Source organism: Miniopterus schreibersii (assembly GCF_964146895.1).
Source record: "Miniopterus schreibersii genome assembly, chromosome: 18".
Taxonomy (NCBI): domain Eukaryota; kingdom Metazoa; phylum Chordata; class Mammalia; order Chiroptera; family Miniopteridae; genus Miniopterus; species Miniopterus schreibersii.
The window spans coordinates 34,456,637-34,480,045 of NC_138121.1; the positions used below are offsets into that span (position 1 = coordinate 34,456,637).

At 38.6% G+C, this 23,409-nt stretch overlaps 2 protein-coding genes across 20 annotated transcripts in view; both read right to left on the bottom strand.

Moving 5' to 3' along the window:
* Positions 1–13,780, bottom strand: part of RBL2 (RB transcriptional corepressor like 2) — a 62,664-nt gene extending 48,884 nt beyond the window's left edge. For 2 of the 3 annotated variants that reach the window (XM_081118966.1, XM_081118967.1), the window contains exons 1-4: positions 13,426–13,780; positions 10,849–10,979; positions 8,909–9,109; positions 2,850–2,914 (exon numbers count right to left, since the gene is read on the bottom strand). In XM_081118966.1, the coding sequence (XP_080975092.1) occupies positions 2,850–2,914; positions 8,909–9,109; positions 10,849–10,979; positions 13,426–13,665 (637 nt within the window). In that variant the 5' untranslated portion in view covers positions 13,666–13,780. Of the gene's footprint in view, positions 1–640; positions 871–2,849; positions 2,915–8,908; positions 9,110–10,848; positions 10,980–13,425 lie in introns of those variants that run through there. The other variant, XM_081118968.1, reaches the window with a different exon arrangement.
* Positions 13,781–17,047: 3,267 nt separating this feature from the next.
* Positions 17,048–23,409, bottom strand: part of CHD9 (chromodomain helicase DNA binding protein 9) — a 165,929-nt gene continuing 159,567 nt past the window's right edge. For 14 of the 17 annotated variants that reach the window (XM_081118954.1, XM_081118958.1, XM_081118957.1 and 11 more), the window contains one exon: positions 18,993–22,504. In XM_081118954.1, coding sequence (XP_080975080.1) covers positions 21,626–22,504 — 879 coding nt within the window. In that variant the 3' untranslated portion in view covers positions 18,993–21,625. Of the gene's footprint in view, positions 18,534–18,992; positions 22,505–23,409 lie in introns of those variants that run through there. The other 3 variants (XM_081118960.1, XM_081118945.1, XM_081118959.1) reach the window with 1 other exon arrangement.

The window sequence follows — 23,409 nt, forward strand, 5'->3', positions numbered from 1 at the left end:
AGGGTCACAATGAAAGACACTTAAGATTTAGAGCTGGTATTCCACAAATTGCTGATGCTTGATAACAAAGAAAAAACCCTTAAACCTATAGAAACATGTCATTGCTGCAGTGCCGGTTTAAGTCTGACATTGAAAAAAGTTTCTTTTTTTTTTTTTAAAATATATATCTTTATTGATATCAGAGAGAGGAAGGGAGAGGGAGATAGAACATTAATGATAAGAGAGTCATTGATCAAGCCCACAACCGGGCATGTGCTCTGACCGGGAATCGAACCCCGATCGCCTGGATCCTAGGTTGACACTCAACCCCAGAGCCACGCCCGGCCAGGCTTGAAAACAGTTTCTTCAGGCAGTTAAAAAGCTTTATTATTAGTAGAAATTAAGGAATATTTCTAGTTTTATAACTTCAAGTATATCCCTTTTTTCATTAAACACTGCATATATATGCTTCATACTGATTTTATATTCTTATAACATTATATGAATTCAATTTAAATAGCTAGCATACATCTGAAATAATTATTTCTAAACCTCAACATTTTCACACTTAATGCCTACCCAAATGCATGCATACACAAACACACACTGCTTTGTGTCAGGCTTTTTTCTCTCCTTTCCACCAAAAAAACTTACCACTTACCTCAGCATATGAAGATGAGGAATTCTATGTTGTATAGATGGAGACATTCAACAAATCAACTTGAAAAAAATATTTTTCTTTTACCAAAAAGGCAAATGTTTAATAGGTTAACTAATACATTGCTATAAGCACACTAACCTGCTTGGTTCTACTATAAATATGTTTAAAAAACAGACTAAGTTCCTCAAATGTAAAACAGGAAGTGGTAGCGCCTAATGTTTTCAAGCTACAAAGCACATCACACTGACAAGCCTAAACTTGTCACTGGTACGTACTTGCCATAGAAGGAAAAACCCGCAGCCCTGTAACTTCTAACAAGAAGCTGAAATGCCCTTCAGGATTAGAATCTAGGTTAAACTCCAGGACTGTCCCAACATGACATACTCTACATTTCAAATCCCAACTTTAGAAATAAATCTCGCTGTGAGGTATTCCATCTTTCAATCAACAAAAAAAAACCTGTTTAACCTCCAGAGTTAGCTTGTTTATCAGAATGAGAAGATTTGGGTTCTCATACAAAACAGGAGTGGCATCTGTTTGTCTTTCAGGACACAAAGCCCACCATGAGGACAAGCCTAAACTTGTCCCTGGTGTGTACTTGCCACGGGAAGTTAACAAAAACAGGCAAAAGGTTGGCTTATTTATCAAGAATGAGAAAATCTGGGATGCCCCTGTAGTACAGAGAAAGTCATGAGAAAGATGGCTATGAAAGAGTACACCTCCCCCAGTAACTACATCAAGAACTGAATAAAACCGATCGAACTGCTCTATTAGAAAAGGTCCTAGAGAAGCATAGTCCTGGACTGTGAGGGAACAAAGGCTGTTCAGATCAAGCACTTACAGACTGAGTTAAAAATAAGAAAAACACTTAGTTAACTGCAGAGACAAAAAATATGCTACCCCAGTTGATCAAGTGAGATCAAAATTGACATAAGGACAATAAAATTCTTTTAAAATCATTTATATAGTACATTTACTCCCAATTACACATAAGCCATAAAAGAAATAAACAAAAATCCTGGAAGTCAGATATACCTATTCACAAGCAAATGACAAAATTAACATCATACATATAAGGCTGCCACAGCAAGCTAAAAATGGCAGCAAGGGGAGTAGCCACTATGAAAACAGTTTACATGCTCCTAAGCCTTTCTTTATTTCCTGCTGAAATCATATCACTTTTGACTCCACTAAAGAAACATGTCAGTGTGGTGGAAAGCAAAATATCTAACAACTTATTTTTGACAGAAGATTCTTTTCAATGAATCATGCAGCTCAGGGAAAGGAGGAGGATCTTTCAGCTAGTTAGCCAGAAAGGACCAGTTATAAACAGACAAATCAAACATCAAGACCAATGGAGTTACATATCCTTGCTGGAGAGCCTTCACTTGCAGCATGAAACTAAGAGCTAGGATATCTGGGTTCAAATCCTAGCTCTGTTTCTAGCAGCTACTTTTTGGGGATGTTACCTAATCTTTAAAATAAATAAGTTGGGTTAGTTGATCTCATAATGAGAATATCTTTTATTTATGAAACTCCTTGTAGCCTCTATGACTTTTTTTAACTTTGCATTTTAGTGGGCTTATCTTAATGGCAAAGGCATTCTGTACAGTCTCCAGAAAAAAGCTATGTAACTTATGTAACTGTACTCTCTTTTCTTCTTTAGATTAGTAAGAATAATTTCTACAGAGAAATACAGACAGGACAAACATAAAACAAAACAAAACATATTTCACTGAATGCAGACCTTGGGTAGGCTAAGTGACATGAGAAAAAAGGGAGAGAAAATAAATTGTATCTAAAGGCATTGATGAAGTGTAATTATCTGAACAAGATGCAGAAAGTAACCTGAACCACTGAGGATGATCAGTCCCACTCCTTTAGACTTGTCTCATGAAAAATACAGCTCAAGATATAAACAGACACACTAATGTGTTTTCAGTCCATAGTTCACAAGAATAGGTTTGGGTGGAAAAGACATTGTATAAGAAGAAAATTTTAAGCTTTTCCATTTAATAAGATAAGTTTTGGACCTTATAAAGAAATCCTAAAGACTTTTATGAAAAGGCAATACTTACAAAAAAATCTGTGAATAAAACCACTGAGTAATTTTTCAGTGAAAATCTTTTCCTGATACACATTATAGGTTGACAAAAGTAGTACCCATTTAAATAAACTAATATCTAAATAAATATTACTCTTTTCTTACCTTTTGCATATATAAAAAGCACCCAACAAAAATGGAAAACTTCAGACACGGTACAGGGCTGTCGCCTTTGGGGGAGAAAAAAGTCAGGAGATAACAAAAAAATTAGTAAAAGACATCATAGATGACTGTAAATTAGATGAGAAACAAAACCCCGTTAGAGAAAATGGGAGATTTGCTTCACAGGGAAAATACGCAAGAAGTTCTACTCCAACAACATACTGGTAAGGAATTAGCTGGGAGCCAGGGAAAGAGCTCATCTCAGAATGAAGAAAATTCCAAACTCGTTATCTTGAGGTCAAGATAAGGTAGAAAATGAAATAAGTAACAACAGTCCTTTTAGTGAGAGCAGCAAGACTAATGCTACTTTAAGACCCATGTATGCAGTCAGATATTTCCCCAATTTTTTTCCTCTGCCATAGCTGATGAAATGTAAACCCTCTGTCCCTAAAAACATTTCAGTTTATATCAAGATATAAACACAGACACACAAAGGACTTTTTTGTTTTATATTTATTGTTGGAAGTATTAGAAATGTTCCCTCTTTCCCACCACTGAATCCCTCTACCTTGCACCCCCTACCCAGGCCTTCACCACATTATTGTATGTGTCCATGGGTTATGCATATCTGAATATAAGTTCTAAGGTTAATCTCTCCCCACCCTACCCCACCCACCCCTGCCTTCCCTCTCAGATTCATCAGTCTGTTCCATGCTTCTATGTATCTGGATCTATTTTGTTCGCTGGTTTATTTTATTCATTAGATGCCAAATATGAGTAAGATCATGGGATACTTGTCTTTCCCTGACTGGCTTATTTAGTTTAGCTTAGCATAATACTCTCCAGGTCCCACCATGCTGTCTCAAAGGGTAAGGGATCCTTCTTTTTTACAGCTGCATAGTATTCCTTGGTGTAACTGTCTGAGTAGATGCTTGATATCATTTCAATCTTCTTGAACTTGTAGAGATTGTTTTGTGTCCTAACATGTGGTCTATCTTTGAGAATGGTGTGGCCCGGCTGGGCGTGGCTCAGCTGTTGAGCATTGGCCTAGGATCCAGGCGATCGGGGTTAGATTCCCGGTCAGGGCACATGCCCGGGTTGTGGGCTCGATCAATGACTCTCTCATCATTGATGTTTCTATCTCTCTCTCTCCCTCTCTTTTCCTCTCTCTGAAATAAATAAAGGTATGTTTTAAAAAAAAAAAAAAAAAAAGAGGATGTCTGGTGTGCACTTGAGGAGAATGCCTATTCTGCAGCTTTGGTGTGAAATGTTCTGTAAATGTCAATTAAATCCATCTGATCTAGTGTGTCATTTAGAGTCACTGTTTCCTTGTTGATTTTTTGTCTGGAAGAACTATCCAGTGAAGTCAGTGGGGTGTTAAAGACCCCTGCTATGACCATATTGCTGTTGCTCTCTCCCTTAAAGTCCTCCAGAAGTTTTATTTTTTTATTCAGCCTGTGTGTCTATTGTTCTGAGGTGGGTCTCTTGTAGACCACATAACTTTGGGTCTTATTTTCTCATCTATTCAGCTACCCTGTCTTCTGATTGGGGCATTTAATACATTTACATTTAAGGTTATTATTGATAGGTACTTACCTACTGCCATTTTATTTCTTTTTTAATCCTCACCTGAGGATTGCTTTTCAGAGAGGGTGGGAGAGAGAGAGAAACATCGATGTGAGACACACCGATTGGTTGCCTACCTAACTCTTTTAGCCTTATTTTGTCTGGGAAGCTATTTCACCATCTATTTTGAATCATAGCCTTGTTGGATATTCTTGGTTTCAAGTCCTTGTTTTGCATTATCTTGAGTACTTCATGCCACTCCCTTCCAGTCTGTAGAGTTTCTGATGAGAAGTCAGCTGACAGCTGTATGGGAGCTCCTTTGTAGGTAACAGCTTGCTTTTCTCTTGCTGCTTTTAAGATTCTTTGTCTTGAATTTTTGGCATTTTAATTATGATGTGTCTGGGTATGGGCCTCTTTGGGTTCTTGCTTGGGACTCATTGTGCCTCCTGAACTTGTGTGACCTTTTCCTTGACCAGGTTAGGGAAGTTTTCTGCCATTATTTCTTCAAACCAGTTCCTAACCCTTGCTTACTTTCAACCTCTCTGGTACTCCAATGATGGGAATACTGTTACATTTCATGTTGTCCCATAGCTCCCTAAACTGTCCTGTTTTTTGTTTTCTCTTTTTGGTTCTCTGATTAATTTTTCTACCGTCTTCTGATTCACTGATCTGATCCTTCACTTTCTCTAATCTGTTTATTCCTTCCAACGCTTTTTTTACTTCTATGATGTCATTCTTAATTTCCTTCATAGTTTCCATACATTTTCTGTTGAGCATCCTTACCATCACTATTCTGAACTCTTTATCTGACAGATAGCTCACCTCCATTTCATTTAGCTCTTCTTCTGGGGAATTCTTTTGTTCTTTCATTTGAGGTATTTTGTCTCCCCATTTTGGCTGCCTGTTTGGGTTTGTTTCTATGTATTAAATAGATCTGCTAGGACTCCCAGTCTTTTGGATGGTCTCTGGTGCAGGCCAATGTCAGACGCTGTTTGTGACTGGCACTGAGTACCCTTTGAAGCTTTCCTCACTCCACTCCATAGCTTGTGGCTCCCTCTGCTGGGGCTGGGTGCATTTTAGAAGGACCAAGATATGCACCAAGATCTGCTTTTCCAAGCCCTGAGTCCAGAAGCATAACAGGCAGAGACTCAAAGCACTCAGAGGCTGATTGTTATTCAGTCTCTTAATGAGCTTCAGGCTGTAGAAATTCCTCAGGGTGGGGCAACTGCTCCCCCCTCCCCCAGGCAAAAGCTGCTTGGATGGTAAATGTCTGCCTGCTAAAGATATCCTCTGCAGTATAGGAGACTGAGCACAGGAATCCAAGTGGCTACCCTCCGAGTTCTATTCCCCGAACCAGCACTCCTGGATTCTCCTCACGGCTCCAGTCCACACTCCCCTCCCTCCACCAGAGCCCAAAGTGAGTGGCTGCACACAAAATTTTGTGTGTTGGCCCCTTAAAAAGGTACCGGCATTTCCAGCCCTCTCTCCCTGGCAGACAGAAACCCCAGTGCTTTTCACAGCCAGATGTTATGTGGGCACCTTTCTCAGTTCTGGTGCTCTGGGCTGAGAAGCCCATCTTGGGGTTTAGGACCAGAGTTCTCAGTGGGAACCTTCCCTCGCCCCCCAGCTGAGATATCCCTCTAGACCTTCAGCTGCTGCCTGTGGGAACCCAGCCAGCCCTCTCAAACCTCTGCACTTCCTACCCGTCTCTATGCGGTCTCCACTGTAGGTCCTTGGTTATGAGGGTGCTCTCCAGCTTGTCTTCAGTTGATTTCAGGATGGTTTTTGTATATTTTAGTTGTAATTCATTTGGTCCTGGGAGTGTGTCAGAGTAGCTTACACTCAATCCGCTGCCATCTTGGAATCTCCACACTCTCTCACAAAGGGACCTCATAATGTAAATCTTGGCCTTCCTATCATTCCTTATACTTTTATTATTAAGAGTACCTTGTGTATTTTGCCAAATTGTCTGTTAAAGGGAGGTTCAGACATGTTTTAAGCTCGGCTTTTCTGCCAAAACCTCTGCCAGTGTGTAGATAAGACATTTGTTGCCTCCAATCCCAATAGCCTTATTCTAATAAATTGCTTTGAAGAGAAGAATCAGGAGACTGAGGTTTATTTCCCACACTGTCATTCTGGACTTAATTCATCATTCCCTGGCAAGGACTAAATGTAAATGACCTGCTTTAAAAAGCAGCTTCCTGGCCATAGGCACATGATAAATTATCTAGTTTTGATAGCTGCCAAGATAAAAGCCAAACTTTTTAGCTTAACAGTCAAGCCACTCTAAAAACTAGCTCTATAACATGAGAACTCTAGAACAAACTGCATGGAAGGCTTTATCTACATAGTAGTGCCCCCTTATCTGCACAGGATTCTTCCAAGACCTCCAGTGGATACCTGAAACTGCCACAGTATGAAACTTTATATATACTATGTTTTTTCCTATATACACATTCCTTTTCACTTAATGGAAGCATTTTATGGCTTCTCTTTGGCATATCTGAATTGCCTGAACTTCTACTCTTGTCCTTTGGGGCTATTATTACATAAAATAGGGTTAAGGTGATATAGAGACAGTCATCTGGTAACCAGAGATTGCAACTAGTAACTAAGAGTGGGAGCATAAGAAGCATGGATAGCTAGCCAAAGGGATGATTCATTTCCGGATGGGACGAGTATGATTTCATCACGCTACTTTAAATGGCATGCAGTGTAAAACTTATGATTTCTGGAATTTTCTATTTAATATTTTGACACCACAGTTCACCATGGGTAACTGAAGCCAAGGGAAGTGAAACTGTGAAAAGGGGACTACTGTATCTCCAAATTCACCTATCAAAATCCTACCCACCGTTCAAAACCTATTTCTACTTATTCCATGGAAGCTTATCTGACTGGTCCATACACAGTAGTTTATCTGTGCTTCAGAAGTCCTACATTTCTATTACCTTTTGCATTTCTGTATGCCTCCAAAGACAGTGACAGTGGATTTTTTTAAATACTTGTGTCTCACATTACACCTCACAAAGTACTTTACACAGTAAATTCTCAATAAACACTGTGGCAAACTTTCAAAGGTTGGTGTGTGTGATACACATTATAAGGTCACAGTAAAACATGGGTTTTTTGGGCAGACTATGTGACTTGCAATAACAGCTCCACACTTACTATGTGACCTTGGTCAAATTACTTAACCTTTCAAGGGCTTATTTTCCCTTGCCTATAACAACAGTATCAACCTCATAAACGTGTCATAGGGATTAACTGAAATAATATATATTTAAGTCTTAGGAGATTCCCTATTCCATAATAAATACTAACTAAATGGTATACATCATTATTACTACTAGGCAAAAGTACTACTAAAAAATATACAGGGTAATATAGATGTCAAATTTTAAAATAAAGTATCTTACAATTTTCTTAGAATTAGGTATTATATATACCCTAATAAATATCATAGGAAGTACCACCTGAAATCATTTTCTACAACACTCCAAAGAAGAAAATATTCTGTATATTTCTATAAATGATCGCATCAGCATCGCTCAGACTCAGAACAAAGTTCTATCCAAACTTTAGAATATCTGTGAATAGTCAATTCCCTAACAGTACAAGCAAACTAGATGAGCTGCTTCCAAATTATGGGGGTCAATTATATAAAAATGTACAGTTTGTTTTATTATTAAAAACAACTCACTTATTGTAAATATCCTTCACAGCTTCGGGAAATTTTTATATTGAAAGAGAAACAAACACGATTCATTTATTTATATTAATTCCTTTCCCCTGCTTTTCTTGTCAGCATTTTTCTAGTTCTATTTTAAGAACAAATTCCATTTCTACTTTATAAAAATACTTTTGTGATAAAGGTAGAGAATTTGTATCCCATAATTATCCTCATCTATCAGGAGAAAATGAAAAAGATTGGGTCAAAGTTAAGTTTTTAGACTGCAGACATGATCACTGTCCCCTCCTCCCACCCCTAATCCAGCTTCTTGACTCTTGACTGTTGTAAACATGAAAATACACAGAGAAGCCACTTCATGGGGATTATTTAGTACGTAATTTGACATGTCAAATAATAGAAATAGTTGGTATATATTATAACAGAGAAAATTATAGAAATAGTCAATATATTCAATAACAGAAAATCAGTAGTCAAATTCTAGACCCTCAGTAGCTATTTTGGTAAAAACATCTGTGTTCTGACTTTTGTATTTTTGGTAGTTTAAATGAAAAGTGAAAATTTATATGAACAGGGATTCTACACATTTTGCCATCTGAGAGAAGCCAAACTCCTCTTGGCTAACATATAACGAAAAGCAAGAAATTATTATTAAAAGAACGCTATTGGAGAAAAAAGTTACGTACAAAATCACATTCATTTTTTAAGACTAGCAAAATAAACTGTGGGACAAAAACCGAGGGATCAAAACCGTGACACAGTCAGATAAATGTGTATTCCTAACCAACAAAGATAAAAAACATACCGCTGTTTTCTTCCTCTTTGTTGACGAGGCTGCTCCTCTTGAGGGTATTTAAAAATGTCCTGAAAAATGGGTTCATATTTCTTAAAAATTACAGCTGAAACAGTGAAGTTTCTTTCTAATCTCTCAGTACGTTCTCTGAAATGTTGGGGTAGATTTGCCATCTCTTCCCATTTCTTCATCTTGTTAAAAAATTCAATTAAGCTAAAATACAAAATGAGATATTTTCTAAATTAATACAAGTATACAAATATAATTAAAAGTAAATAAAAAATAACTCATTAAATTATATTACTTTTAGAAAGTGATATAAAATAAAAACTCATGCCTCTGACTAGCTTAATTTCCTACAGACTGACTTCTCTGATCTTCCTAATCAACTCTTATTCTCACATTATCTGAGATTTTAATTAAAAAATAAATTTAAAACAAAACAATTAACCAGAGTAACACAAACAACATTCATGTATCCTACTGTCAGATTTAACAAATATTAACATAGTAAATTTTGCCATGTTTGTTTTAGATTCTACGAGAACAACCTAAATTCTCATTTGTACTCCTCCTCAATCTCTTTCCCCACTCTTCCGCCCCGAAGACAAACACTATGCTAAAGTTAGTCTGAATCTTTCCCATCCATGTTTTTATACTTACTACTTACTAGAGTTACTATATGGATACATTTGTATCCAAAAATAGTAAGTAATCTCTTTTGTATGTGTAAAATTTTATATAAATGGGGTCATATTGTAAGTAGCATTTTGCAACTTGCTTTTTCATTCAATAATGTTGCTGAGATTAATGTTGATACATGTAGATCTCATTCATTTTAATTGCTAGAAATATTCCTTCGTATGAACTACCATGATTTTTTGCATTCATTTCCCAACCAACTGAAATTGTGGCTTCTAATTTTTATTATAACCAAAAATGCTGTAAAGAATACATTCTTGTACATATAAGAGTTTATTTACCAGCTACCCTAAGAAGTAGAATTGCTGAGTCAGAGAAACGTGCATTTTCAACTTTCCTAGATACTGCCAAATTTCCCACTGAAGTGGTTTCACCAATTTATTCTCTCAGCAATGCACACCAGTAATAAAAAGAGTTTCTATTTCCCCACATAATGACCAATATTGGTATTATCAGACTTCAAATTTCCCTAATCTAATTGAACTTTAACTCTTTATGCACTGCCTCTTGTTCTGAGGTCTAAACATAACTCAAAATGGAATTCAAAGTAAGCAGACTACAGCTAAAATATTACATTTCTTGATAATTATTTTAATAGTGATTTTTTAAAACCATTAGGTCCATAAATTATGACAAGTGATATTTACCCTCCAAAATGCCAAATATCCCTTTTCCACCATTCTTTAATAAGCCATAGAAAAAATTCACCCAAAAGGCACAAATAAATGTAATCAGTTCAATTATACAACCAATAGAAAAAGCAATTTCTGCCTCTTCTTTAAAGCATTATTTGACCCTTTTTATAACTTATTATAATAGTGTTGCTTATATCCCAAACAGGAAACTTACAAATATTTACACATTCCATACATATTAAGATGCAAGTCTTACACATGTAGTTCTAAATGTAATACCATAAATATTTTATTTACCTTTTCAACCTAGAGTATTTCCTAAAGTTTCTCAATATCCTTATTTAGAATTCTTCAATATTACAGAATGAGTAGACAATCTTTATTAGTAAATGCTTCATATAAGTGCCTGATACATTAAAATTTAAATATTTTTCACTAAGTAAAATATAATGGATAGTACTTAGATGTAGTAAAGGAAAACCATGACCTAGGTTCAAAATTCAGCATTCCATAGGTACAAATGCTCAGAAAATGATAAACAAAGAGAATTCTTCCTACCACTATGACTTACTAGCTTTTATACTCACACTATTTTTCAAACTCTAACATAGTTACCTCTGCTCTGAACATCGCAGGAGTCTAGTTAAAGACACATAGTTTCCTTCAGCTGTTCCTTTGCTTATAGTTGGCACAGATTTTCTGCAAGCCACATATAAGGCACATGCTAACCAATGAAGATCATTTCCCTATAAAAAACAAAAGAAAACGGATATTTAGTTAATGAGCTATGTATATTTCAATATAAAAAATTCTTATGCTTAAACTGACAGTGATATTTATGTTTGTGGGAAATTGAATTTTCAGTGATGACCATATTCCATGTGCTCTTCCTATAACGACATTCTTCCACTGAGAGGCAGGAGTCTGTGTTCCCTCACTTTGAACTGGTTCAACCAGTAGAACCATGGAAGATACTATCTAACTTTCAAGAGCATAAAAAGCAATAGATTCCACCTGGCTCTCTGTCAGGACATAGGACATGTGCCTTGGGAGACCCAACACAGGAGTAGAATACCTCAGGCGAATTACTTAACAGTCACAGAGGCTCAATTTTCTTATCTGAGGGATGTGAGAATTGAATGAGCTACAAGTATGAAGCACAGAAAAATACAAAATATCAAAAGATAAAGCTCTGCAACCAGTATTCTGTATTATTATCACATTCTCTCTTTTTAAAAAAATATTATCTTTATTGACTTCAGAGAGGAAGGGATCAGGAGAGAGAGAAACATCAATGATGAGAGAGTCGTCATTGACCGGCTGCCTCCTGCACGCCCCTGACTGGGGATCGAGCCCACAGCCTGGGCATGTGCCCTGACCAGGAATGGAACAGCGATTTCCTGGATCCTAGGTGGAAGCTCAACCGCTGAGCCACGCCTGGTGGGGCCATTATCACATTCTCTTACAGCATACCTGACTACAAGCGCCACAGGGCAGAGGACTTAAAGTTGTGTTCACCATCTATTCCCAGCATCTACACCACCAGTGTCTGGCAGAAAATATTTGATACATGAATAAACTTTCTTTCACTTATTGGATAAACTGAGCTAAGACTCTGATCACAGTCATAAAAAAAATTAAGTAATCAAACATATTTTCAAAAATAGTTTACTAACCATCTAGTATTTGTCACTTGCTTATATAACACTGGACTTCAGAACTTAACTTCTACGAACTGAAATACCTCAATAATGCTTGTCCTATGTAATTTATAGGATTATCCTGAGGGTAAAACAAGAGCTTATTTGGAGGCACTTATCACCGAAGAGAGTCCTTCTCTTTGCCTGACCCAGGAACCACTGGGAAAGAGACAGGAACTCGGCCTGTTCAGCCAGATCACCTAAGTATATGAAAGAGCTTGGTACCCGCTACAGCACTGTCCGCACGCGTGCTCTAGGTGCTAGGAACCGCATAATACCATCTTATTCAACCTTTAGAACAGCCCTGTGCCTCAGGTACAAATATCTCAACTTTACGTATCACCAACTTGAGTTGTGGAGTGGTTCAGCATATTGTCCAAAGTCACCGAGGTCTGCCAAGTGTTAAAGCCGCTAGGGCACTAGCTTCTCTTTTTCCTTGTACATGTAACAATGGGGAGAAAGAACTGAATTAAAATCCTGTTACTGCAAAACTAACTAAAAAAAATAACCTTAGTGGCACGTAGGCAAAAACATCCTAGGATAATTAAACGCCTCACCGGGCCTTCCCTTCCGGAGCACACTAGCCCAACTCCTTCCGAAACCCGTAAAACTACTTCAGAAAATCACGTGGCTTCCCGTTTAAAAGCGACGCGCACACGCCAGGAAACAGCTGATCGACAACCCAGACTTCCGCGTCACTTCCCATTGGCCCGTAAAGGGGAGGGGCCTACACGACTCGAGCCTCACTGGCTAGAAAAGAGCATTTTTTTCTCATCCGCAGGCCCCGACCGAAGAAAGAGACGCCAGAGGGCCTAAATCACGGCGGCTGGGGGAGAGGCTTGTGCAATGTCTGCGGTGCCCAAAAGGTGTTCAAGGTCGTCGCAGTCCTGCGTTCCCGGGGACAAGGGGGAGGGGGGCGGCGGCGTCCATGTCCAGGTAGGCGGAAAGCCCGCTTCATGGGCACTGGAGGGGGCTCCTCTCGGCCACACGTACGTGAACACAGCCCGACACTGGACGCGTTTATCCAGGCAGGTGCAATGCCTGGACAAAGGCAACCTGATTCCGTAGAAAAGGAGCTGGAGGAGGAGACCAGACACCCTAAAAGCGAGCGAATCGCGGGGCGAACCCAGGCAAGCCCCTCCCCTTCTCCGTGCGGTCTCCACAGCCGCACCTGTTCCCTTTCCCAACCAGGTGGTGGTTAATTCGTAATCGGGACCCGGCACGACCTCAGCCTCGTGGTGCTGCATCAGGGCGACAGGTGTTCCCTATTCGGAACCCCAAAACGAAGAGCAGCAAGGCGGGGTTCTCCTTCAGGGACGCTAAGAGCTTTTCAAAAGCCAGGTTTCGGGGACTACGGTCCGCCGACATTCCCACCCCGGGAGCTGTCAGAGAGTCCCTGCGGGGCGCCCCGCCCGACCCGGGGGAGAAGGGGCCGATCCCCGCGGCGGGCGTGACTAGGCCCGGAAAGACCTGGCCTCCGCCCGGGGCGCACCTCCAGCGTGTAGCTCTCGCTCATGCTCCGGTAGCTGTCCCAGGCCTCGGCCCGCGCCGCCTCGTCCATGTTGAGGCGGCAGCATAGCTCGTCGAACCGCTGCTCGGTCTGAGGGGTCGGCGACCGGGTCGGCTGCGCGGCGTCCTCCGCCTCCCCGTCGTCGTCCTCCTCCTCCTCCGAGCCTGCCGCCGCCGGAGGAGGTGGCGGGGGCGGCGGCGACTGGTCGCCTCCAGATGGCATCGCGCACCCCTGGGCGGCCGGTCCTCAGGTGAGCTGCAGGCCCGGGCCCGTAGCCATTCAAACAGCGAAGCGCCCGCCCGTCCGCCGCTTTTACGGCGACTGCGCCGCGGCTAGTGGCGCGTGACCCTACGTAGGCACCCGTAGTCCCGAGCACCGCCTGCAGGGAAATGTAGTCCGAGCCGGAGGCCCACGAGGGTCAAAAATCATTTAAAAAAAAAAAATCAGCGCTCATAGTCTCACCTGGGCTGAAATAAATGCGGCTTCTCTGCATTTTAAGTACCTCCCCATCGCGAGCTCATTCAGCAGGGCTCTATTGAAAACAAAACATCCAGGAAACACTGATATGCGAAGGTTTACTGTCCAAGTCGTCTCCCGGAAGCTGACTCATCACCTCGGGGTCCTCATGGAAAACAAAATAGCAAGGGCCTGTCTGCCCAAGTTCATTTTCGGCCTCCTAACTTAGTTTTTTCCTAAGTTTAAATTGTATTTGCGTTGGATTTTTAAAAATATATCTTTATTGATTTCAGAGAGAGGAAAGGAGAGGGAGAGCGAGAGCTAGAAACATCAACGATGAGAGAGCCATTGATGGGCTGCAGCCCGCAACGCGGGCATGTGCCCTGACCAAGGATCGAACCCTCATGGCCTGGATCCCAGGTCAGCGCTTAACCGCTGAGCCACGCCCGGCCCCGCGCGTTAGATTTTTTTAAAAGCAGTAATTCCTTCACCGGCCCCCATTGGGCCAATATATGTTCACTGTGACATATTTACACTATCCTCAGTCACCCAATTGACAACTTTATTCCTTACTTTGTTTTCTCTTTTCCCATCTATAGACTAGAATCACTTTATTTCCAATCCTCTTTGGTTTATAAATGAGTTTACTGTACAACAATTTTATGCTCGAGGAGCCGGAAGGCAGTGCAAACTTTGGGAGAGAAATACTGGAACAAAAGCCGGAGTTTCAGGAAACCTGAGCTGGAGCGAGGGACAGAGGCCAGGTCGCCTGCAGGCGGGGAGGGGAACTGGAGAAGATCACAGGAGGGCCAGGAGCAGTTTGAGATAACAAATCACATTCCTAAAACCTGCAGTAAAATGCAGTCATTGGAGCTGGACTTGCTTTCTCAGCGCTGAGATAAGGCAATCAAGGGCAAGTACAGAGGTTGAATACAACTGCTTGTAAGTATTAGTAAGTTTATAAGAAATTCTACCTCTTTCCTTATGTTCAGGCTGGGGATACGAAATTTTAGAATAATGATACTGCTTATTTTGGACACCAGCAACTGTTCACTAGGACAAAAATTTGATTTGTTTAAAGGTAAAATTCTGTTTACCCTTTTTAGTAAAATTTAATGTAATTGAAGTAAAATTTATGGTAATAAACCATCAAGTATGTGTTTATAAAAATAAGCTTTGCTTGTTAATACCAGTATTTTCAAAGCCAGTGGACTCTTAGTAATCTGAAATTATCATCCGTTTTAAAAGTACATTTACAAAACTTCTCTTTATTAGAAAGTGTATAGCATTCCTATTTCTCCTTTACCGCATATTCCCATTCTGCTCTACCAACAAAATTTTATCCTAAAGGTTTGTGCTTGAAAGTCTGTTCTGGATTTTTCATATTTCCTGTCATCAAAAATGTATGTACAAGTTAATTTTTAAGTATCCTTCTGTTTATTCTTTTATATCAGATTCATTGAGGTATAATATGCATGGTGTGAAATTCACTTTTAAGTGTACAGTTCTATGAATTTTGACAAATAGTCATGTCTACCTCAATCAAGATACAGACCATTTCCATCACCCCAAGTTTCCTCCTGCCCCTTTGTCATGACCCCTCCTCACACAACCCCAGGCAACCACTGATGAGTTTTCTGTCCCCATAGTTCCCTATTTTCCAAAATGTCATGCAAATGTAATCATACATTGTGTAGCCTTTGATTGGGCTTCTCTCAGCTTAGCAGAATGGCTTTCAGATTCATCCAGGTCGTTGCTTGTGTCAGTCCTTTGTTCCTTCTTATTGCTAAGTCATACCTATTGAAGGAATGTCCCAACATTTTTTTATCCATTCACCAGTTGAAAACATCCAGATTGTTTCCAGATTTTGGTGATAATAAGAAAAGCTACTACTAACTTGCATGTGTATGTTTTGGGTGACAGAAGTTTTCATAGGATCCAGCAATTCCACTTCTGGGTTATTTAACTGGAGGAAACACAATCATTATCTTGAAAAGATGTCTGCACCTCTATGTTCATGGCACCATTATTTACAGTAACATAGACATGTAAACCTGTGTTCATCAACAGATGGATGGATAAAGAAAAAACACAATGGGATATTATTTAGCCACATAAATGGATATCCTGCCATTTGTGACATGGATGCTTGCTGAGTACATTATCTATATGTTAATTCAAACAGAGAAAGACAAATGCTGTTTGATCTCACATGAGGATCAAAATAAAAAATGGCCTGGACAGTGTGGCTCGGTTGGCTGGGCTTCCTCCGGTGCACCAAAGGGTTGAAGGTTTGATTCCTGGTGGGGGCACAACCTAGAGTTTGCAGGTTCGATCCAGGGACAGGGTGTGTGCAAGAGGCAACCCATCGATGTCTCTCTCTCTCTCCCCCTTCCTCCCTCTAAAAAAAACCAAAAACAACCATAGAAATAAAAAACAACAAACTCATAGCTACAGAGAACTGATTGGTGGTTGCCAGAGGCAGGAGATGGGGGAGTGGGGAGTTGGTGGGGGCAAAAGTCCTGGGGATGTAATGTACAGCATGGTGACTACAGTTAACAATGCTGTGTTGTATATTTTAAAGTTGCTATGAGAGTAGATCTTAAAAATTCTAATCACAAAATAAATTTTCTAACTGTGGTAATGGATGTTAACTAAACTTACGGTAATCATCTCATAGTATATACATACATGAAATCATGGTCATACGCCTAAAATTAATACAATGTCAATTACATCTCGATTAAAAAATCAATATTGGTTATTAAAAGGTTGGCTTATTGGGCTCTGATTTTTCACTCACTCACTCATTCATTCAGCCAGCCAGAGAGTCTGCCATCCATCCATTCAAGTATTCAACAAATGTTTAGTCAGTGCCTACTGTATGTCAAGTATTTTGACAAGCACTGAGGGTACAGTAGTGAATGAGACAAACATGGTCTCTGCCCTCACAGAGCTTGTGATCTCATGGGTAAAACAGGCCTAGAACAAGTAATTGTCAAGTGTAAATGTAATAACGAAATTCAGGGAGCTATGGGAGTACATCACAAGAGGCCTTAAGCCTGTGTGTGGGGGGGAGGGGGAGCTCAATAATTAGGTATTAAATAAAATGTACTGCATCTACATATGAGAATGAGAAAGTCCTTAAAAATGTTTTGGAAGATTCTTTAATGACATGGAAAGATAATCATAATATAGTAAATGAAAAAAAGGTTACAAAATGGTATGTACAGTATAATTCCATTCTTATTAAAATAATATATAATATGTATCTGCAAAGAAAAATGACCTGACAGTTAACAATTATCTGAGTGTACAGCATTATGGGGGGTTTTGTTTACTTTGTGCTTTCCCTACTTCCCTTCCCCTCCCCAGATTTTCTGTAATATGCATGTCTTCCTTTTTACAAAGAAAAAGAATTTAAAAATTCATCAAGATGTTATTTTTGCCTATTAATTTGGCAAATGTTATTTTAAAGGACAATACACAGTATTGGTAAGGATTTGGGGTAAATCAACATTCACAAAATGTACCCTGCTAATGGTAGTATAAATTGCTACTAATGGCATCATTATAAACTTGGCAAATCAAAATCCTTAAAAACACAGGAAGTATTTTCACTTCTAGGGATTAAGAAAATCATTAGGGATAGGTGCAAAAAAAATGCATATATAAACCCAAGTGTCTACTTTTAAGTACATGGTTAAATAAATTACATCAGTATGAGCCAATACTAAATTATTAAGAATATTAAAAATCACATTGCAGGATACTTATTGACATAAGTCAGTATATCAAGGGCAGAAGAGTAAATATTATGCCCATATAATACTGATTTAATATGAAAATGTATTAGTTTCCTAGGGCTACCATGACATATTACCACAAACTGGGTGGCTTAAAACAGAAATTTATTCTCTCACAGTTCTGGAGGCTAGAAGTCCAACAGTCAAGGTGCTGGCAGGGGTCGTTCCTTCTGGAGGCTCTGAAAGAGACTCTGTTCCATGCCTCTCTTCTAGCTTCTGGTGAGTGCTGGCAACCCCTGGTGTTCCTTGGCTTATAGCTGTATCACTCCAATCTCTGCCTGTTGTCTCGTAACCTTCTTCACTGTGTCTGTGTGTCCTCGCCTCTTCTTGTGAGGATACGAGTCATTGGATTTAGGGCCCACCCTAATCTAGTACGATAGCATCTTAACTAATTACATCTCAAGACTGTTTTCAAATAAGGTCACGTTCTGAGGTTCTTCATTGACATAACTTTTTGGAGGACTCTAATCAACCCACTACATGTATATAACATACATATAAAAAAGACGGGGCATTTTTATCTCAGGGTGGGTTTATGAATGATTTAAATGTTCTTGTGTTTTTCTGCACTTAAAAATAAAATAAATAGCTTATGTACTGGAGTTACATTAATGTAGGGATTAAGTTCTAAATTTATTGTATAAGGTGAAGATTACCTGTAGTCAAATATCACTCTTTTCCCTCCTACTGTTCACAATACACAACATAAGTTTATAGTGTATCTTCTCTCAAAAACATCCAACACGGCCAATTCTTCCTCCAGCATCGGAGTTGATTACTGGTCTTCTGGGTGAGCACTAGATGAAGTAGTTGGCTTGTGTTTACATGCTATATTGTATGAAAAAAGAAAAAGAGGTTTTCTAAGCATAAAAGTATACTTGAAAGTGTTCAAGTTAAATGAGTGTATAATGAGACTCCACTGTTTTACTTTAATAATAAAAGAAAAAACAAATTTTTCATGTTTACAAAAAATATTACCAACAATGGCAATGAATTGAGAGTCATAAGACCATGTAAAAAATAATTACTGATTTCCAAATGAACCCCTTTAAAAAGTTAGGTACATCTGAATCCTTCTGGATTATTTTTAAAGGTCCAGGGGAAGAAAACTTAAGGAAATAATAATATTGTGCATATAATTATTGCCAAATTCTGTCTTTTAAAAAATTTCCCCAAGTATTCTTTTCTTTTAAAGATTTAGGACTATGGTTACTTTCATAACTTTGAAGATAAATTAGCTATATAAAATTCAATCATAAAAAGTATTATCATGTACAGAGGCTGACATCATGGGTAGTCAAAGAATATGTTTAATAAAAAATAATTAAACTTCCATTTGCTCTATAGAACATCATAGAAAGTAATTTAATAAATTACAAATGACTTTTTAAGACGTTTGCTCAACTACAGAAAGCAAATTCCGACTACACAAAACACAACTGGTAAATATTGCAAATGTCCAAAAGAAAAATTGGACTAAGACTTGTATCATGAAACCTGAAACAAGGACTATAAATACAAGGCAATAACAGCTATAATTCTTTTAGTAACTACCAACACATACTTGGATATCCTTTCAACTGCAACTTTAGTATTATGTAATTCTACTGATTTTTTTTGCCTTATAACCCTTAACTTTATACAACCATATTTGCACATTGTTGTTGTTTTTTTTTAACCTGATAGCTGGATAACTTTCCCACAATCAATAATAAATAGAAGTATCTTGAAACCCAAGAGGATGTTTAAAGTTAATATCAGCCTTAATATTTTTAAAACTGCAATTGCCTTATTACATAGAAAGGGAATCACTAAGATGTTAACCAAATTCATTTGAGCATTAATTAGGAAAATACTTTATCTCATAAATTTGATATAAATTAGAATTTAGTGACAAGATCTAGGGTTTTTTCCTTTTTTTTTTTTTTAAATTGGGGAAAGAAAGGAATAAAGATCATGTGGGTAGAAGTAGAGTGAAGGAAGGGACATATGAATGGTGCTGGAATACTCCACCGGCAACCTAAGTTTACTGTGTTTGAAAAACTTTGGCTATCTCATAGGTGTATTATGGTTAAACAAAAGTGCAATACTGCAAAGGGAAGAGACTAAATATGTAATATATCATTTTCATCAAGAAAAATTCCTACCCACTTCTCCTGGATGGGCATTATACTGGCTATTGCTAAGACATTGCATAAAGAACTAGCAATTCAAAGTAGTATTTTGGAAAAATACAAAAATCAATACCATCCCAATGGAACTTACATAACTTTTGTAAATACATATAACACTGTCTCTCTAATAAGGGGTTCATTATTTTACATACAGAAACATAACTGACTGGTAAATGTTTTGTAAAATCCAATGTAATTGCTTAATTCATGACAAAACAACAGAGTTCTATCATCAAGACATACTGTTATTTTTTTCTGTGGAAGAGACGTGGAGTACTTGTTTTCCCCTAAATTTATCCCCTTGCAAATTTTATCACAACTTATTCAAGTACTAGAGATGCTAACATTTATCTCTCCTTAGGATATAAATGGTATTTTACATCCAATTCAGTTCTTTGTTTTATATGTATATGCAGATGAACCTGGACGTCTGCCTTGTCAGAATAATAGCAGCTTTAGAAGGAGAAATTGTATCACAAATCAAATATCAGACAAAATTTTATATGGTAAATAAAGGGCTGTAAGAAATTGATCAGAAGCCTTGGGCTTCATTCTGCGGTTTACAGGTATAACTCGTATATATTTTTTGAGATTATTCAAAGTGCATTTTTAAAATGGGCAACTCAGTATATTTAATATAAACTGAACACCCAACACTGATTCTGGGCAACATTTAGTCTGCTTACATCTAGAAGAAATTCAAGACAAATTTAGACTGTTTGCATATTACTTTACCACTGTTATCTGTTCATTAGGAAATATTACCATAATGTAAAACACAAAAAGAAATCTACACAAATAAAGCAAACAAACAAACTTTCTACATGAAGTATGCTGTGCTGAAAGTTCTTTTCAGTGGCATTTCATGAGTTTGCCTTTTCTGAACCCTGGAAAGCAGACATTACTCATCTGAGACATAATTATTTCTAATAGGAGGCCAGACTTTGAAAAGTTAAAACTAAGTATGTCTAGAGTGTGCCAAAGTCACATAACACAGGATTATTTTATCACTCAACTTGACAAATATCAGAGTTAAGTTCAGCAAAAAGCAAGTCATATTTCTTGCCAGATTAACATGATATAGAGGATGTGTTTAAAAAACCCCTGAAAACAAGTATAGAATTAGAAACGAATGTAAACTTCCTAAACTAACTCAGCTGAGGTAACAGGTAGCCAGTTAAATTGGCTGATTGGGAAACTTATTTCTTCTTTCAAACACACTTGTACCTGAATTGGAAACATCAGCAGTGCATCAAAACACTAGAGCATTTTCATGTAATTAAAGCAATGAATGGTGATGTAGATTCTACAGCTTTCATGACATTCATTAGCTGCCCAAATTATTGCTGAGTTTTGATCTGTAAATTATATGTGTCAAGGAGGCTGTAAAACTATATTCAAATTAAATCAGTAATATGCATAAAGTATTCTGTGTTCACTGCAAATATATTAAATATACAACTCTTATTGAGCATAATTTTCATAAAATTAACCCCAACAAAATTATAATGCCTTTTGTTGTAATTTTACACCTTTATGTATTTGATAGTACATACGAGTTCAGAAACTTATGAATCTTAAGAAATATTACATGCAAAATGTCTCTGAAAGCAGTTTGCACTTCTAAACAAATAACTGAAATGTTCGGTCAGTAAGTTATGGATGCACTCCACACTGGGGTATTTACAATTAATAATTAAAGAAAAGAATCCAAAACCAGTTCATAATTTAAGCATAGTCTGGGGATCAGTCTTCATTACTAGAATCTGAATCCTCGGATGTCGATGAGGTACTGTCAGATCCAGAGGAAGCATCGGCTTTCTCTGAACCCTCATCTGTGCTGTTTTCATTGAGAGGACTTGGTGCAGTTCCCCCTTTGTCTTCCTGATCACTAACTCTGGAATCTTCTTCCTTTACTTCCACAGACTTAGATGAGCCTAAGTCACTGCTTTTGTTTTTCTGTACATCAAAAGTATTGGACTGGGACAGAGCTGGAATATGAAGATTAAGGCCTGGAGTGAGAAGCATCCCTGGATAAAGTATATTAGATAGTAACAGTGGGTTAAGAGCTAACGAGTTGGCAGCTGCAGCTGAATTTAATGCAGCAGTAGAGGATGTTGAAGGAGAACTTGACACAGAGTTTTCTCCACCATTCTCTGAATTTTGGCTCTCTGTCCTTTCTTTTTTTCCTTCTAGCTCCTTACAGTCATTTCCCTTTTTTTCTTCTGTTCCAGATTCTGTAGGCTTTGTCAGGAGTCCTCCCATGCCCAACAGATTTGGTAATCCAGTCATTCCTGACAGCAGCATGGGGAACATGGCGGCCACGTTTTTAGCTTCTCCTCCAGAAGAAAGGCCGGCAGGCATTCCCATCAGCCCTGCGGTTACTTGCAGTGACTGCAAGTTTTGTAGGTTTTGTTGTAAGGCCTGAAGAGTTGTGAGATCCATACCTGGAAGTAATCCATTGGCTAACAAAGGATTGCCTGCAACACTGGCGGCAGTGGCAGCCGATGCTGCTGCTGTGGCCTTCGCGATTCCACTTTTAGGCCGTCTCCCTCGCCTGCTTACTTCCTCTCTCACAACAGGACCAGTGAGAATACGTTCATACATACTTTCTGGAAGAAATCCCTGGGGAAAAAATCATTAATAATAGTTATATTAAAATCAGTAGCTATTATCTTGTGATACAAGTAACCTATTAAAAGTAGGTAATTATTGATAAACTTAGTCTATATGATATAATCAACTATGCAAGAGATACCCTAATTTCATATTATTTTATGTAATGGCTTAAAACAGCTCTTCCACCTCTCATTTTATCATAAGAGAGCAGAAAGAGGCTTCTAGTTTTCCTCCCTATTGGAAGGCATTCATTTGTAGAACAGTTCTAGAAAATGCGAAGTGCAAAGGCATTTCTTCATGAGGGTTATTCCTACACCCTTACATGTTCTGGAAGACTAAAGAAGTGCCCCTCTTCTAATCTGGACGAACAGTAAGGAAAGGACAGAGGGAGGAAGGAAGAGATTAAGGTTAAAATGAGACGCTTCCTATGAATCTTTTGACTGTCACTTTGGGAATAAGAGACACAGCCAACCTGAAAAAGATACTCAACAGGGGAAAGTCACTCGGCTCAGAACTCCAGCAGCACCTGCAGACTGGGAAGCCTCAAATCTGGGACACTGGAGAACAGTCTGTCCTCCTCTCTCATCGTTCTCCTGCCATTCTCCCATGATTTTCTCAGGTGCAAAGATCCTAGGAGTTTTAGGAGTATAGTAGCTCTTGACCAGCATTGTCCAATAGAAAGATAATTAAGTCACAGAAGTAATTTTAAGTTTTCTAGTAGCAACATTTAAAGGCTAAACAGAAACAGGTGAGCCCAGTTGGGCGTGGCTCAGTGGTTGAGTGGTTGAGTGTCAGACTAGAATACAGGAGATCGAGGTTTGATTCCCGGTCAGGGCACATGCCAGTGGGGGGTGTGCAGGAGGCAGCCAATCAATGACTTCTCGTCATTGATGTTTCTATCTCTCCCTCTC